Source organism: Pristis pectinata, chromosome 15, assembly GCF_009764475.1.
Source record: "Pristis pectinata isolate sPriPec2 chromosome 15, sPriPec2.1.pri, whole genome shotgun sequence".
NCBI classification, from domain to species: Eukaryota; Metazoa; Chordata; class Chondrichthyes; order Rhinopristiformes; family Pristidae; genus Pristis; species Pristis pectinata.
Window position 1 is genome coordinate 10,742,739 of NC_067419.1, and position 18,928 is coordinate 10,761,666.

General features: G+C 43.8%; 1 protein-coding gene across 5 annotated transcripts in view; it reads left to right on the forward strand.

The window, feature by feature from the left end:
- Positions 1 to 18,531, forward strand: part of LOC127578407 (PDZ domain-containing RING finger protein 4-like) — a 456,056-nt gene extending 437,525 nt beyond the window's left edge. For 3 of the 5 annotated variants that reach the window (XM_052030403.1, XM_052030405.1, XM_052030406.1), the window contains 5 exons: positions 2,732 to 2,833; positions 6,525 to 6,587; positions 10,522 to 10,623; positions 14,190 to 14,306; positions 16,413 to 18,531. In XM_052030403.1, the coding sequence (XP_051886363.1) occupies positions 2,732 to 2,833; positions 6,525 to 6,587; positions 10,522 to 10,623; positions 14,190 to 14,306; positions 16,413 to 17,945 (1,917 nt within the window). In that variant the 3' untranslated portion in view covers positions 17,946 to 18,531. The remainder of the gene's footprint in view (positions 1 to 2,731; positions 2,834 to 6,524; positions 6,588 to 10,521; positions 10,624 to 14,189; positions 14,307 to 16,412) is intronic. The other 2 variants (XM_052030404.1, XM_052030408.1) reach the window with 1 other exon arrangement.
- Positions 18,532 to 18,928: the final 397 nt, after the last annotated feature.

Below are 18,928 nucleotides of genomic sequence, written 5' to 3' on the forward strand. Positions count from 1 at the left end.
CATGAGGGGCACAGACAGGGTGAAAGTACATTGTCTTTTTCCCAGGGAGGAGGTGCTAAAAACAAGAGGGCATGTTTAAGAACAACACACACAAAATGCTGGAGGAGCTCAGCAGTCAGGCAGCATCTATGGAGGGAAATAAACGTCGACTGCTTATTTCCCTCCATAGATGCTGCCTGACCTGCTGAGTTCCTCCAGCTTTTTGTGTGTGTCGCTCCAGATACCAGCACCTGCATAACCTCTTGTGTCTCCTCATAGGTTTAAGACCAAAGGCGACAGACTTAATAGGGACATCAGGGCAGCTTCGTCATGCAAAGGGTGGTGCGTATTTGGAACGAGCTGCCAGAAATAGTGGTTGAGGCAGGACGTCAGCAACATTTAAAAGCTATCTAGATAAGTACATGGATAGGAGAGGTTCAGAGGGATTTGGGCCAAACGTGGGCAGATGGGACTAGCTCACTGGGCAAATCAGTCGGCATGGACGAGTTGGGCCGAAGGGCCTGTTTCAATAATGTAAGACTCTGTGACTATACTCGGATAAATTCCTCTTTTTTAGGTAATGCAAGTAGTTTGAGCTGGAGAGCAGCCAGAGAGCTCTGTGTGTGTCAATACGAGCAAGAGCTCTGTTATTGAAAGTAAATTGCTGGTGGTCTGGAACATGACCAAGTGTGCGCTGACTGTAGGCGGAGTGCACGCTGACTGTAGACATGTACCAGCAGTTGACCTTTCCGTCTCACGGTTTCGTGTTGCCTATGGTTCACCTGGCTCACCTCTCCTATCTGCTGGGGTTCCCAATCCCAACTGCAGTGTTTGAAACAACGCTCCATGACTGTATTTTGCATACGGTGGGATAGGACAGGATGTGAGATCTGAGGCTTGCACTCTAATTCATTGCATAATTAATGAACTGGATCACACTCAATCTGGCACATAAGAATAAACAAAACAGGAGCAGGTGTGGGACAGTTGGTCCCTCAAACCTGTTCTGCCATTCAGTAACTTCACGCTGATCCAGTCTTTTCCTCACCATCACTTTCCCACGCTCCCCATATCTCTTAGCTCCCATCTGGTTTAATGTCTGTTAATTTCTGATTTGTATTTATTCAGTGACCCCATCTCCACAGCTCTCTGGGTTAGAGGATTCACAGAGAAGTTCCACCTTATCTCCTTCTGAAGTGGACGATCCCTTATCCTGAAACTATGCCCCCTAGTTTCCCTGTGCCTCCAAAGAAAACATTGTCTTATCATCCACCCTGTCATTCCCCCTCAAATAATGCAAGAACAGCTATGTCCCCTTGTTTGTAACTCACCCACCAGTGAAAACATCTCAATAGCTACGCTTTCAAGCCTCCTTAAGATCTTGTATGTTTGAATAAGTTCACCGCTCATTTTTCTAAACTCCAAGGTATACAGACCCAAACTGTCCGGCCTCTCGTGACAGGACAATCCCAGGAATTAGCCTGGTGAATCTCCTTTCAACCATCTCCAATGCAACTATATCCTTTTTTTAGGTAAGGGCAGCAAAAGTGTCCACATTATTTCCAGGTCTGGCCTCACCAACACTTGATACAAGACCTCCCTATTCTTAAACTCCAATGCCTTCACAACGAAGGCCAAAATACCTTTTGCCTTTTTAACCATTTGTTGGACCTGCCTGCTAACTTTTTTGTGATTCATGCTCTGGCGCAGCTAGATCCTTCTGGCCTTCACTCGTTTGCAGTCTCTCTCCATTTAGATAATAACCCACCTTTTGATTCCTCTTACCAAAGTGCATGGCCTCACACTTCACTGTGTTAAATTCCATTTGCCAGGTTTCCACCCAGTCACTCAATCCATTTATATCCCTTTGCAGAGTCCTCATCACATCATGCCCTTCTGCCAGTCTTCACATCATAGACAAACCTGAAAACCTAACATTTTGTTTCCTCCTCGAGGTTATTAGTAGAACTGATCGCTGAGCAGGTGCATGCTAGACTGGAGTTTCTGGTGCTTTTGTGTTTGTTCTAATGGGTGAGATGGGAAGCTTCACCCTGTGTGTCTGCCGAAGGAATAAACAGTTGTTTTATTACTTTACAGAAGATTCTGGTGTGTGAGGGAGCAGTTGCTCCATTATGTTTTAGGTGGAATCACTATCCTTGCCCTTCAATCCTTTCTGTGACTTTACTCATAATCTTGTTGGGTGGTGCTTTCTGCTCATGCCGCATCCCTGCATGTGCATGTAATTTGACAAAATTTGCAGTACATTTAAAACATTCCATTGTTTGGTCATAACTGCAGTGGAGTAAGTTTTAGCATTGACAGAGAGTTTTTATTTCTCCCAAAAATGCCTCCCTCTTGCACAGTTGCCACACTGGGTCTGTTCATATGTTGAATTTCTCCAGTGTAGTTGTGGAGCTCGCCTCTCAATCTGAATTTATAGTTTACCAAATGATGCTCTTTAACATCAGTGTTTAGACATGTCCCTGTCTAGTAGAAGTACCTCACTAATGGGACCAGCTTGTGCCAATTATTGCAAGCAACAACTATCGTTGACATATCAGAGGATTTCCTACTAAAATGTGTAAAAATGGTCAGCTGACACCATGAGATGAAGTTTGATTTTTATTGGATTTGTGTTTGTTGGAGAGCAACGTATTTTGCCAAACCTGCAGTGTTTTGGAAGTGGAAACCATGCAGGACAATCAAAAGAAACATAACTAACAATTTGGGACGATGCGTTTGTGTTCTTCAGGAGGTTGAACTCTGCCGCATCAGCAGCCAGGAGAAGTTGGGCTTGACGGTCTGCTACAGAACAGACGACGATGAAGATGATAGCGGGATCTATGTCAGCGAGGTAAGTTACTGTGGAAAGACACGAGCCAACAATGACATTTAATGGCCCTGACTTGTGGATTGGCAGTGCGCCAAGCATTGTCACTTCTAATTGCTGTGGTAAATTGCATTGCCCGAGTAATATGATTATTGCAGCCTGTTTATCTTAAGCAAGTGTTTCAGTGGTAGATCTTAATTACTGAGCATTGTCAGAGGGGAAAAAGAATTAAATGATAAAAATTGAGTTGACGACACACATATGGTGTGCTCTTACACAAAGCTCTCATCGAGCAGCAACTGTATTAATCCAGGGCAATAATGCAGTTCAATTCATAGGCCATTTAGGAAATGCTGTAGGTTGGACAGAGTATTAACAATTAAGAGGTATAGTCTGAGGTATGCCCAAGATTCTCAAGGTCCCCTTTTGCGATGCTGTCCATCCACACTGATAAGACACTGTTGAGAGCCTGCTTGAAGCACTGCAGTCCCTTTGCTGAAGGTTCTCTTTCATTGCTTTCAGGCAGCAATAGAGGTGCTGTTACTCTAACACTGGTCCTGAAATTGCACTGGCTGTTTTGGCGAGATTGTGAGATTGTGCGAATTGAAAGCCCTGAACCTATTTGACTGGCTTCTTGAAGGAAAGGAAGTCTCTAATGTTGTGAAGGTGGGATTCAAAGATTACAGTCGTTAGGAAACAAAATTGTGAAGAGTGTTTGGCAATAGGTTATCAAAAAGTAATCATAAATGAGATAAAAAGGCCTCCATTACAGAGTAATAGCTGGTTTGAACAAGAATCCAACGGTAAAATGAGAGAAACGAATAGTTGAAGATAGCAATCGTGCCAAAGGTGATAGATAGAAGTGTCCCTCAGTTACAGGGTCATCACTCAGCTCTGCACAATGTTGACTTTGATAGAGTATAATTTGTATTCCAAATTCTGCAACACACAATAACAAGAACTAGTATTAGATGGGAGCACCCATGAATCATGAATGCCACGGATCATCTGATCATCTAAACCCATAGCCCCTTCTTAAAATTCCTTCTTTGTTGCTTATCTCATGAGGCAGATAACAAAATGGTATAAATTTTCCTTCCCTAAATTCTGCGGAGTATTTGGCTGCTGTGATTGTACATCGGTGAGATTTGAAATCGTTTGCTGCTGGTTTAGAAGCGGCAGTATGGTAAGTAAAGCATGGAATACATTGGGGGTGATGTTTTGATTAAGCCTCTGTAGTCTCAGAGAACAAATCTTTTATTAGTCTCCAGCCCCAGGTTATGAATGTCAAAGTACAGAAATTAAATGGTATCTTTGGTGCATGGTCCTTTCTCAATAAGTGAGGTTTAGATGCATGCTTGGACTGCAGGTCCTCTAGCGCTCGGCAACATTTTTGAACAGCACTTTTCTTTAAAGTGTCTGCAGTTGAACCGTCTTTCCAATGGGTGAGGCTTGATCAGCTCAGCTAGCTGCAGATTCCATGCAGTTTCATTTTGAAGAAGTGTTCTCTTTCTGTGGATCCTGTCATGGTCCTAACTGTGCACAAATTCATATGCATTCTGGGGAAGTCCAGCATCATTCAGACTAGTGGGTCCATGACCCTAGATTACAAAGAAAGACAGCAGTGCTATCTGAGAACTCCATTGCATATATTATGTCCTGAGCATTTGGTGGTGTTTCCTTGTTCCTGGAGTTGCCAAGATACCATTTCCGATGTTTTGCCCACCATCTGACAATGCCAATTATCAGCTGGCTATTAAGGCACACGAGATTGACCCACTTTTCTTTCTGGGAACAGAAATCTCAAAAAAAAAATTCCCTCCCTGATCCCCAAGCCTGTCTCTTCTCAAATGTGGTTATCAAGGGAAAATCTGAAGTCAAAATACTGCAGATGCTGGAAACCTGAAATAAAATGGAAACTGCTTGAAATGCTCAGCAGGTTGGGCAGCAATGTAGAGAAAGTAAGTTTCTCATGTTGTTGATCTTGGAAAAATTGGAGAAATTACAAGATTCAAATTGCAGAGAAAAGCTGGAGGAGGGGTTGAGAGGACAACAGTTGATTAGACTGCATTTGGAGTATTGTGTGCAGTTCTGGTCACCTCGCTACCTCACTATAGGAAGGATGTAAATAAGCTTGAAAGACCGCAGAAAAGATTCACGGGAATGTTGCCTGGACTGGAGGGCTTGAGTTATAAGGAGAGATTGGATAGGCTGGGATTGTTGTCCCTGGAGCGAAGGCAGCCAAGGGGTGACCTTATTGAGGTTTATAAAATTATGAGGGAGATGGATAGGGTCGATAGTCACAGCCTTTTTCCCAGAGTAGGGGAGTCTAACACTAGAGGACATAGGTTTAAAGTGAGAGGGGAAAGATTTAAAGGCGATCTGAAGGGCAGGTTTTTCCACCCAGAGGGTGGTGGGTTTCTGGAGCGAGCTGCCAGAGGAAGTGTTAGAGGCTGGTACAATCACAGTTCGAAAACAACATTTGGACAGGTACATGGATAGGAAAGGTTTAGAGGAATATGGGCCAAACTCAAATAGCATTAGTGTAGATTGGCATGGACCAGTTGGGCTGAAGGGCCTTTTTCCATGCTGCATAACTCTATGAATCTGTAACAAAAAAAGAGGAAGAATGTGATTGGGTGGAAGGCAGGAGAGGCTGAGTGATACAAGTGGTGCTGGCTGAGAGAGGGCAGTGAAGGGTGGTGAACAACAGAAGATGTTTCCGGAGGAGAAGTAAGTGGGAGACGCTCTCTGAACTACCAGAAGAGGAGAAGGCTGGGGAGAAAAGCTCTTGAGTGCCAGAAATGTGAGATCCTGGCTGGAAAGACTCTGAAAATGTTGAATTCAGTGTTAATTCTGGAGGCTTCAAAGCACAGAGGTGTGCTGTTCCTCAAGCTCACGTTGGAACAGTGTAGGTGCCCAAAGACAGAGTGGGATGAAGAATTAAAATGACGGGGTCAAGGCCATTCTTGTGGACTGAACGGAGATGCTCTGCGATGTGGTCACTCAATCTGCATTTGGTTTCCCCAGTGTAGGGGAGACCACATCACAAGCACTGAATGTAATACACTAAATTGGATGAAGTGCAAGGGAATTGTTGCTCCGACTGGAAGGACCATTTGGGTCCCTGGATGGCCAGAAGGGAAGAGGTAAAAGGGCTGGTGTTGTATAAGAAGGGCAAGTGGGCATTGGTGAAGATAGAAGACTGTACCAGTGCATCCCAGTGGAAATGGACCCTTTGGAATACCGAGAGGAGTAGAAGATGTGTCAAGTTGTGGCATCAATGTTGGAGGTGTCTGTTGGACGTAGAAGCTGGTGGGCTGCAAAGTGAGGCTGCTGCAGGAGGAAGGAGGGGACGGTGAAAGCAGAAGTGCAGGAAGTGGAGACGACATGTTTGAGAGCCCTGTCAACTATGGTGGAGGGGACACCAGGGTTAGGAAAAATGGATGGCACTGGCATGTAGAACAGATTTGATGAGGCCAGACAAACAGGGAGAATGAAATGGAGTCCTTGCAGGAAGCAGAGGGGACGGGATGTCGTCAAGATACCTGTGGAAATCTGTGGGCCTAGAGTGGATACTGATTGTTGCTATTCAACTAGGTCATGGTTGATCTACACTGAATTCCACTTCTCTGCTTTTAACAATGTTTAGTTACTGAAGAATGTAATATTAGTCACCCCATAGCCTAACCTTCAACGTATTTTATCTCTGTAGGTTGACCCGAATAGCATTGCTGCCAAAGACGGGCGCATCAGGGAAGGAGATCGGATTGTGCAGGTAAACATGGACGGAGATGTTTGAGACGCTGACACACCAGCTGCGACAGGAGCAGCAGGCTTATTGCAACATGAATGAAACAGGCCTTAGATGTGCAACTAACTCCAAAGATGCACTTGGGAGATGAGCTGAGAGGGGAGCTAATTCAAGTTGGGCTCGGTACAGGTTGCATGCGATGAATGCAACCCCACAGCTGGTGTCACACCATGCCTTGGGCTAGTCACGCGTTGTTGTTGTCATGGCAACACTCGGACTGGACCCTGCTGGAGAGCATTCCAGTTTGGCAGAAGCAAGGACACAAGAAAACGGACTTTTCAAAAATATGTTATCGTAAAGGAAGCTGCTTAGAAGACCACTGGCTTTCCATTCTTTATACAGCCCTTTGTTTGCATGCCAGCGTTAAATTGCTTGCCAAAGCAATATAGCTACACATAAGGAAATCTTTTTATAATGTCTGCAGAGTTATCAGGCAGTTCTTTCAGTTTTGTTTATGGTCCTTTTTTATCTCCGCCATGGGTGTCACGGAGCGACCCGACCAGATGCTGCAGACAGGGAAGGTTTATAATGGCGTCCCACTGGGACTAGAATTGGGACCGCTCGTCCCTTTGATGTCTATTCATGACCTAGACCTGAGCGTAAGGGGCATGATTTCAAAGTTTGCAGATGGTGTAAAATTTAGAAATGTGGAAAATCATAGCAGACTTTGCCTGGAATGTACCAGTGTGCAGCAAATGAAATCTCATGCAGAGAAGAGTGAAGTAATTCAATTTCGGAGGAAGACTGAGGAAAACCACTTTAATCTAAATGGTCCAATTTTACAATGAGTAATGGAATTAAGATATGGGAGTTCATACTTACAAATTTCTGGATCGGAATAAGTGGGAGAAAACTGTTAAGAATGCATGTGGGTCCTTGAAGTTATTTGGCTGAAACACAGGCGCAGTGGTAGAGCTGCTGCCTCATAACTCAAGTGAACCTGGTTCAATAGTGATCTCCAGTGCTGTCTGAACATTCTCCCCCGATCCTAAATCAGCATGGGCATGGTGGGTTCTTTCTGTGCTTTGTGACCTAATATTTTCTGCATAATCTCTGATGGCTTCTCAAGAATGTGGCACAAAAGCTGTTGTTGCCAGTTGATTTGAACTCTCATTTATACAGGCAACACCACTTGATTTAAGGAGGGCTGCTGGAAGGAAGCACTTTACACCATTGAAAGGTTTTTAGGAGTGTGAAGGAACAAAGAAAATGAAAATGTTGTTGGCCTGACAGTGGGAGCTGAGCCTTGCCTCTTGTGATGTTGTTTATCTGCCATTTAGTGAACTGATCAAGTCCGAGTGGCTTTCTTTGCGGTATGAATGAAGCTGTTATTTCAGTTTCCTTTCAGTTTCATTGACCTTAAGTTGTTTGCTGTCGGTATTCCAACTCAAACCAATGCCTCCACCCATCAGCATTGTACTTGTGATCCCACATTGGTCCTTGGTCCTGCACCAGCTTCATTTTTATAATTTTCGACCTCCCTTCATCAAGCCTTCCAACTTTGAAGATTATTGCTGTCCTCCAGTTCCAGCTCAAGTATTGTCTGTAGATTTGATCACTGTTGTTGACCACAACATTGTCCCCAAGTCTGGAATTCTACCCCATCACTCCCTGTATTCACTCCACCCTGCCTTTCTAGAAGCTTTCAGAGCTTTACTCCTTGTTGAAGTTTTTGGCTATCCATCCTGATGTATGGCTCAGTGTGAAGCACCTTGGATTATTTTGCATATTTAACGACATTACACATAAAAATCTAGATCACTTATAGATTCATAGAGTTATACAGCACGGAAACAGGCCCTTTGGCCCAACTCATCCATGCCGACCAATATGTCTTTCTGACCGTCCCATTTGCCTGCATTTGGCCCATATGACTCTAAGCCTTTCCTATCCATGAACCTGTACAAATGTCTTGTACATGTTGCTGGATTTTCATGCAAGAAGAGAATGAACACTTTAAAAGTGTGATGATGGTCAGACTGATCTGTTACTTCTCAGAATGAAGTGGTATGTTTTTAAAGCTGGGGTTATACAGTGATATATTTTTCTAAATTGCTGATGTGTTGGGCAGTACTTTCACGTTTGACTCACTTGTGTGACTCAGAACTGTCGTCAAGTCTGACATGATCATCCAATCTCATTGAGAAACTGAGACCTGAGTTTGACCCAATGATGGGATAAACTCCCTTTTTCTGCTGTTAGCAAAGGTCTTTGATCCAATGAAATTGGGTGAAGTCATTCAGGGGTTTGATGAGAGATGGTGTCTTTAACATCATGTTGGTGCAGCAATTGATGTTCCTCTGAGCCTGGAAGTTAAAGGTTGCCCAATGTATTTTTTGACCATGGTTTGTAATTGTGTCTCAGAGGGAGAATGCCCTGGGAATTTTGTTGTTATTCATTTACTAACTCATTGGCCGGAAATGTTAAGAATGGAAAAGCTGCAGAGGCAAACTAGCCTTTCAAAAGAAATAATTTTTCTTTATTATTCCCATGAGTTGGAACTTTGCATGTGGCACTTAAACTGGCAGGAAGAGTTTCCTCACTTCGACAAAACATTGTGAGACCATAAATCTCTTGACTGCAGAGTAAGTCGGCATTGTTTCCTGCTAAACAAATGTAAAGGGCATGAGTTATCAAGCCAGTCTTCAGTCAAAGAAATGTCATGAGAAAGCCAAATGGCAACCTTGTGATGTATACGCAATATGCTCAGGTTCACTTTGCTATTTCTGACAGTGAGAAGCTTACATTGTTTGTTCATACAAAGCACATCTACCAGAATGCGTACATGTACTGAAAAATATAATACAGATTCTTCAAGGTGAGGTTTAAAAGTCTATGCAGCTGAAGGCTTTGGAGAAGGTGAAGTTCATGGACCAGAATATTTGCTGTGGTGTTACCTTATTATAATTGGGGGGAACCACAAATCTGACTTTCTTCAGTGCTGGAGATGTAAAGCACAGAGTGTATTTACTGGAGTCAAGATCTTATTAAAAGATGCAGTGACAGGCTCAAGAATGAAATAATGTGCAACCTTTTAATAGATTTGAGTGTGGGACAAGCCATTGAATCTGGAAAACACTTGTGCCCAGTGTTAATTGCACTGATAAGAGTTCTCTTTTCAGGTGAATGGAGGGAAGGGAGCTTGGTCAGACAGATCTAATGTCAGCATTAGAAAACTGGATTATCAGGCTGCATGTGTTACATTGGTGTCTCTGGCGCTCCAAAGAGAGGCAGTTTAATAAATCGCGATGCCTTATTCCTTGTTCTAGGAACACCTTCAGACCATTCCTCCTTTTCTAAATATTTATTTACAGCTCACTTGCATAACCTGCAGCCGTAAATAAGTAACTCCTATTGTCCGCACCACAATTAGCCCTCAAAGGAGGAAATTTTAAATCCACTGACAACTTCTCAATTGATTCAAAGTGTTTTTGTGAAAGAGAAGCCAGCAGTGAGCCTGTGAGGTGTTACGAGGTAATGCTGTGTTGTTTCTAATTGCATCCCCCACCAGTGTGGAGGTTGACTGATTCTAGCTCCAGCACTATTATCTCTGACTGACACTTCCATTACTCTGAAGAGAAAAAAGATGGACGTCATCTGTCATCTGCCAGGTAATTGTGTTCCTGGATGTATGTTGCTGAGGCACATGTTGGACATTTATGAACATTTCAGCTTTCTGTTATGTCCAGCTTCCTTTGCCGATCGATAACAACTTCTGCAGTAAGCACATAATTGAGTGACAGCACTTACTGCTGTGATCCCCAAGTGGAGTCTTTTGTGTGAATGACCATGTCAATTCTTAATACAAATGAACTGTAATTTGCTTTTTACTACATTCAGAGTTGATGTGGTGAAAATAAATTATATGCTTTTTGTTTTGATCTCTTCCTCCTTGTAGATAAATGGCAAGGATGTCCAAGACCGGGAAGGGGCAGTGGCATTGCTCTCCAGTGAGGAAAGCAGAAATATTCTACTGCTAGTTGCGCGACCTGAGATTCAGGTAACCACTGATTGATGGAGAAAAACACATCTTTCACATCTTTAAAATTTTCATGATCAAGTACTTTAGATTTGAAGTTCAGATAAATACAACATACTTGAACACAAGATCCCAGAACAATTAATGAAATAAATGGCCAAAGTAATCTGCTTTCAGCAGCATTAGTTGAGGCACGGATACTGCCCAGGAGAAATTTACAATTTCCACTTCTGGTAGCACTTCTAATGTTGCAACTTTCCCCGAGTACTACGCTGAAGTGTCAGGCTAGATAATGTGAAGTCTGTGGAGAGGGCTTGAACCTGCAATCACACGGCAAAGAGAGGGAGCTTTGAAGTTGGGTATTTCCCTGTGATCCCCAAAGGCAGTGGCTAGCTGTGATGATGGAATCTCTCACAGTTGACAATTGTGATTAAGCCTACACTAGAAGTACCTCGAATCTGCCTTCATTCCTTGAGAACTTCTTTGTTACACATTACTTCCCTGCCAGCTCGTTTCCTCAATTTCCCTCTTTCACACTCCCCCATCCCATTAATCTCCCCTCCTTCCCAACTCCCTTATTGCTGCTGCAAGTAACTTTTTGAAGGTCCTAACAGGTTATTTCCTTTTAGCTGTAACTGTCTCTCTCAGTAAACAAAGTTTACCCTCCAGGTTCTGTGATATTTAACACCCACTAGCACTTCTTACCTTTTACTTTAAGATCCCATGTTGGGACAATGCAAGTGGTAAAATGGAGCTGCTTCGATTGAAAACGTTTTGCTTTGCACTGCATTCTTTTTCCACTGGATTCAGTATTTGTGAATCCCAGCCCTGTTGAACCTTTGGCCAGTAAATCACATGAATGAAGAAGCAGGTATTGGATCTGATAAAGGCAGGTTGATAAATAGTCAAAGACTTTTCTTGAGCACTCTCTGTGCATATTTCCAACTGAACTTGTTTATAGTGTGGGAGAGTGCCAACAAGCTACATGGCTGTTTGGTAGAATAGACTGCAACCACTCACCCTCACTCTCCTCGTAGCTGTATGCTTCAAAAATTTATCCAGTTTTCAATTAAATGAATCAACGCTCACATCCCAGTAGCAAACAATAGCATGCCCTGACAGCCACGACACATAGAAATTTCTCTGAACCCCTCTGTGACATTTTAAAATTGATGAGCCCTTGTCACTGATGCTCCAACCAGTAGAAATATGCCTTCCTCGAACATTCTGTTTCAACTTGGAATAAAAACATTCATTCAATCTGCTCCTACAGAAATAGTCCCAATAATTTAAGTCATTCCCCATTGCACAGTTCCCTAATCCTGGCATCATGTTCATTCCTAATAATGTCGTATACACAGGGTTGTTCAAAACTAAATATTCTCTGCACTGCAGTGCAAAAATTCATTGTTACATCTGCACTGTATCTTTTTATTAAATCCACAATGCTATTGCCATTTATTCTGGCATTATTCCCCAGTACTCATATTTTCAGGGAATATATTCAAATCCCAATAAGTCCTCTAGTCATTCCTCAGTGCCTTTTACAGTTGGTGTACATTTTATTTATTCACTCTAAGTTTCCACAATAAATCTGCCCATTCTGGCAAACTGAAGCCTGTTACAGATGACCTCACTACTTGTCAAGCAAACCATTCCTTTCCACCGTTTGGAAACATTTAAGACAATGTCCTGTTTTCTCAAGTCCACTGGCGATGGGAATTCAGTCCCATGAGCCTGCTCTGCCACCTGTTGAGGTCATGATTGATCTGTGACCTGACTTCGTAAGCCATAGGTGCAAATCCCTTAATACCTCTTTGGTTAATCAAAGATTCATCAGCCTTAGATTTGAAGTAACTCATTGGGCCAGTAACTTCCACTGGCAAAAGGGAGTCACAAACTTGGACTGGGCTTTGTGTGTGGAAATGTTTCACGACTTCCCTCTGGAAAAACTATCATATTAGATCCCCTACTCCTGGATTCCTAAAGCAGCAGACATCGTGCTTGCGTTTCTATCAAATCACCTAAATTCCAGAAAATAGAATCCTGGTTTGTGTAATTACTCCTTATAAATTGGCTCCAGAAAACCCAGGTGTATTACCTTGCACTCACTCCAAGGCCAATACATCTTTTGGACTGTGTAAATAGCAGATCTGAACAGTGCACTCGAGATAGTTTGAGCAGGGCTCCTGTAAAGCAATTTGTAACCACTTATATTCTTGTTCTCTGGGTGTAAGGACCAGTGTTCCATTAGCCTTTCTGATTATTTTCTGTATCTGTCACTGACATTTAATAATGCACATGGACCCCTGAGTCTCTTTGGACCTCCACTGCTTTTGAAAAGGATCATAATTTAGGTATTTGCAATGTTCTCATCAATTTTTTGAAACCTTGTGATGGAGTCTCCGGGTCCTGGAGGCTCTTTATGCCTTTCTTCATCATCATCAACCTGCCTACTTTCATATTTTTGTATCCACTGCCCCACCTCAATTCAGTATTTGTTTCTTTGGGCTGCCCAGAAAGGGCATCCATCTTCTTCCACGAATGTAAATAGAGAAACAGAGTCATTATTTAAGCTGTCCCCACCATTTGCTTACTTCCACTATTTGTCCACTGTTTCCTTTACAATCTCATCCTCAACTTAGCTCTAAACCACCCTCTTTTTTCCAGATAAAATGTAAATTCTTTTTGTTCATCTTTATATTCCATGCAAGTTTTAGTTCCATACTTCATGTAGCTCTTACTGTTTTGGCCATAGATTCTTATCTCCCCTCCTGCCTTAAATGGTGTACATTTTAATCTTTTGTAATTTATGTGTCTCTGGGCCGTGCATGCCTGCCTCTTGTGTGTGATTTTGGTAAATCTGTGCTGCAGAGCCTGTTCTCCAGTTGGCTTGGATCTGCTTGCCATTGGAAAAAGACCTTGCTGTGTCACATCCATGTGGTAGCTGGTGTGCAACTGCTTTACGCTATGTAATTCTCATTCAAACTACCTTTCTCATCTGAACTCTCCATCCTATGACATAGTTCAAAGTCCTCATGCCCATCCAATTTATCCTTTCCACTGAGAACAAAAATAGACCCAGCATGTTGCTTGTAACTCCCCTCCAGTCTGAGCAACACTTTTTACCTAACCTCTGTGTTTCCCATACGTCAACCAATTTCACTCTTGCTGCTACGTATTAAACCAACAAGCCTCCTGTGAAATACACCTTTTGGAAATCCGTTTCCCACAGCACCTTTCTGTTCCAGCTGCATTTACATTCAACATTAGTGGTGGATTTGTAATTCTGGATAAAATCAAATGATTGTCACTTCTTCATAACAACATGGCTGCCTTTTCCTTCTCATCCTTTGATGTGGGATTCACACATCAACTTGAGTAGACAGCAAATGACCAAAAATGTTGAAACCATGCAAAGGTCCCTCTGATGGACAAAGATGGAATTACGTAATGCAGTCCAAAATATGACAGATCCATCAGAATTTGTGGATAGCAACATTCTAAACCGTGCAGGGAGTTAGACAACTATTTGTACTCAGGTTTATGATTTCTTGTTATATCCTAACTCCTTGCTCCTTTATCAGTTGGATGAGGGTTGGCTGGATGATGATCGAAATGATTTTCTTGATGAGCTACACATGGACATGTTGGAAGAGCAACACAATCAAGCGATGCAGTTTACAGCCACTGGTCTCGAGCAGGTAAGATATTGTGCTTGTGTGAGCTTACTCTGTGTAGATTGGCTGCCTCCTTTCCTGTGTCACAATTGTGATTTGCATTTTAGGAAGTAGTTCATTGGTTGTAAAGGACTTAGAGACATCCTGAGGTTGGGGGTGTAGCAATGTCGTTCACGTCTTGATGTCATTTAAGTGCCAACAATTGAGTTATTTACAGTAAAACAACTCAAGGCACCATTCATTTTAACAATATTGCTGTCCTTCAGATCAACATGCTTCTGACAGTCCCATTAACTCAACATCTGAATCATTCTCAACAGGGCAAATTGTTAACATGCTCTTGTCAATTCACAATGGTAATTTTATTGTGAAGGACCTACTGTTTTTCCTTTCCAGTAAAATTTATTCCATGGGTAACTCCAAGCTGGAAAACTTTTAATTTCAGTAGGTCCAGTGTCTGAATCAAACAGCACAGGTTAGATATGGGGTAGATCTCTCTCTCTGCACAAACATATTTTGGCTGTAAACTCAGAAGAACAAGCCCTGTTGTAAGAGTACAGTGGAGACCGATTGGCAGGGCACTTCTCTCATGCAGATGTTGAGTGTAAGGCCCATTTTCTCATGTACTTCAGTGAACAAGTCAATGATGATTTGGAGCTCAACTCCCAAGAATGTTTACTGCAGCTTGATGAGCTTGTGGTGACCTTGGATTCTATGGAGTTGGTATAGAACATAGAACATTACAGCACAGTCCAGGCCCTTCAGCCCACAATGTTGTGCCGGCATCTTATCCTGCTCTAAGATCTATCTAACCCTTCCCTCCCACAGAGCCCCCCCATTTCTCTATCATTCATGTCTATCTAAGAGTCTCTTAAATGCCCCTAATGTATCTGCCCTCAGATACCTTTGCTGGCAGTGCATTCCACGCACCCACCACTGTCTGTGTAAAGAACTTAACCCTGACATCCCCCTTGTATCTTCCTCCATTCACCTTAAAATTATGTTCCCTCGTGTTAGCCATTGTCATCCTGGGAAAAAGTCTCTGACTGTCCACTCGATCTATGCCTTTTATCATCTTGTACACCTCCATCAAGTCCCCTCTCATCCTCCTCCTCCTCCAAAGAGAAAAGCCCGAGCTCACTCAACCTATCTTCATAAGATATGCTCTCCAGTCCAGGCAATATCCTGGTAAATCTCCTCTGCACCCTCTCTAAAGCTTCCACGTCCTTCCTATAGTGAAGTGACCTGAACTGGACACATTACTCCGTGTGGTCTTACCAGAGTTCTATAGAGCTGTAACATCACCTTGCGGCTCTTGAACTCAATACCCTGAGTAATGAAGGCCAACACACCATACGCCTTCTTAACAACCCTATCGACCTGCGCGGCAACCTTGAGAGATCTATGGATGTGGACCTCTAGATCCCTCTGTTCCTCCACACTGCTGAGAGTCCTGACATTAACCTTGTATTCTGCCTTCAAATGTGACCTCCCGAAGTGCATCACTTCACACTTACCCGGGTTGAACTCCATCTGCCATTTCTCAGCCCAGGTCTGCATCCTATCACTGTCCTGTTGTAATCTACAGCAACCTTCTACACTATCCACAACACCACCAACCTTTGTATCATCAGCAAACTTACTAACGCACCCTTCCACATCCTCATCCAAGTCATTTATAAAAATCTGAACAGTATAGGCTGAACAGTTTCCCATTTGTCCTTTAGATTAGCTCCACTCTAGTAAGGGGATTTGTCAGAGGTGAAGAGCAGCAAAAAAGATCACAAAAGGAGTTGACACTGGTCTGCTCTGAGGTTGGTCTGTTGTACCTTTGGTTAAGATTGCAGCTTACAATGCCATGATAAAGTGAGTATAAAATGGAAACTAACTTCTGCCTGCAGCCAAACTTGAGAAGATGGTCCACAATCCCTCTCGATTGGTCAAACACGGTGTTATTAGCTATAAAGCCCACCTTTCCTTCTCTTTGGCACCTCGTCTCATGTTAACCTTTCACATTCTTGCTGCTGTCAAGTGCCTTGGGATGATTTTCCATATTTGTGTGTCATGATGTTCAGCTGCCCCATTTACTTACCTGACTGAATATAACTTTTTATTTTGGTTTAATGAAAGCAGAAAAAGCATGAAGAAGATGGCGGAACAACGGACACCGCGACCACCTCTTCCAATAACCACGAGAAGGACAGTGGGCTCGGCCGCACAGACGACAGCGTGAGGAACGACGAGAGCTCAGAGCAGGAGATCCTCGGCGAGGAGCAGAACAGCACCTTGCTCCAGAGCCAGCGGGAGCTGGGCTACAGCCAGGACACCTTGGGCAGCAGCGAGCTGCAGTGCAACGAAAGCTTTGTGTCGGGTGAATACAACGACTCCGATTTCGTTGGCACTCAGGACGAAGAATGCGAGAGGTTCAAGGAGCTCTTGGAGCTGAAGTGCAAGATGAACAACCGCAGCCAGTTTGACCTGTACTATTCCACGAGCACTATAGAGTGTGGCAGGAGGCAGCAAGAGGTAATGGACCGGGAGCTGGAAATGCTCAACGAGGAGCTGAGGAACATTGAGCTGGAGTGCCAGAACATCATGCAGGCGCACCAGCTTCAGAAGGTGAGGGAGGAGTACGGGGACGTGTGGTCCATCCACGGCAGCAGCTTCAGGAACTACAACACCAGCATCGACCCGCAGAGGGGGAAGCTGGCGGACATCATGGAGCACCCCGAGAAATCGGACAAGGACAGCTCGAGCGCCTACAACACGGCAGAGAGCTGCCGCAGCACCCCGCTGACGGTGGACCGGTCTCCGGACAGCTCCCTGCAGCGGATCGTCAGCGTCACCAACAAGCGGAACCTGAGGAGCTCGGCGGACGCGGCCCAGGCTGCGTCCAGGGAGGCCAGCCCCGCCGTCAGCAGCTCCTCGGAGACGCCGGAGACCGCCGTGCCCGGGGAGGAGACGGAGAACGTGACGGAGGGGAGCAAGTCAGGAGACCAGGAGAGAGGCGGCAGCGGCGGGCAGCGGGTGCCGTACCTGTCGCCGTACCACAGCTCACCGCACAGGCACGTCGACATACCCGCCCACGCCAGGCACTACCAGAGCTACATGCAGCTCATCCAGCAGAAGTCGGCGGTGGAGTACGCCAACAGCCAGCTCAGCCTGGTCAGCATGTGCAAGGACCCCCAGAAGGCCACGGCCGACTCCAAGATGGAGTGGAAAGTGAAGATCCGCAGCGACGGGACGCGGTACATCACAAAGCGGCCCGTGCGCGACCGCCTGCTCAAGGAGCGTGCCCTGAAGATCAAGGAGGAGCGGTGCGGCATGACCACGGACGACGACGCCATGAGCGAGATGAAGACCGGCCGCTACTGGAGCAAGGAGGAGCGGAAGCAGCACGTGGTGCGCGCCAAGGAGCAGCGGCGACGGCGGGAGTTCATGATGCGCAGCCGCTTGGAGTGCCTGCGGGAGAACCCGCAGAGCGGCGGCGAGGGCAAGAAGGAGGTCAACATCATCGAACTGAGCCACAGGAAAATGATGAGGAAGCGGAACAAGAAAATCTTTGACAACTGGATGACAATCCAAGAACTAATGACACACGGTGCCAAGTCACCAGACGGCACAAGGATCTACAATTCTTTCCTCTCAGTTACTACTGTGTAAAAGGGACACTTTTTATAAGGACGCTATCCATTTGAGGTAGCATACAATTGCCTCGTTAAATGTGGCATGTCATTTTTTTCTATCCGAGGACCGCTTCTGATCTAATCGTGGTTTTTACAAGCAGTTGCTGATCACTTTTACAAAATTTAATAATGTGGTAACTTTGTTTGTAGATTGAAAATTCCCATCATCCATACCATGATCTTCAATCTCACTATTTGTAAAAAAAAAGAGCCATATTTCATATTATACTATGCCTAATGTAACTTAAGAATCTGATTTTATTACGTCTGTTAATCATTACACGTTTCTTTTGTATTATGGTTATGTTATTAAAACTATATGACGCCAATCCCAATAGCTTTGCATACTTGAGCTGTTAGCTCTTACATGACATTACTACTTCTGCTGCAACATGGAACATAAACTATTAACATCCAAGTTTTTAACTTTCACATTTGTTCAGCCATGTATTGTACGATTAGTCTGTAAATTAAAAGTGTATTGTCCAAGTAAAGTGTAGGTGGTTGAGTGATTCGTACTCTAGTGGATATGATGCTGTAGTCAGGTAAATTATGTGGTTATTGTGAAGATAAAATAAATTATTGCTTATATTTGAAGAAATGCAGATTTCAGAGAGTAAATATGTTATTGTAAAACCTTTTCCTGCACTTATTACAAATATTTTCATGTTACCATTGAATGGGTTCAAGTTGGCACCAGGAGAACCATTATTTTAAGTACCGCACACTATAATCAACAGTATTTCTATTACATTCTATGCAAATGAATTTTACAATTGCTAATCTCTGTATACAGAATTTTAAATCACCCATCAAATCTTCATAATATTAGAATGAGACCAGCATGAAAAGATGCATCTTATGGATCGAGCCAGCCATTCCAGTGCTGTGATTGGGCTACTTACATACAGCAGCAAATTCCAACAAGATGTTTGCTGGCAGGCAAATTTGGTTTTATTT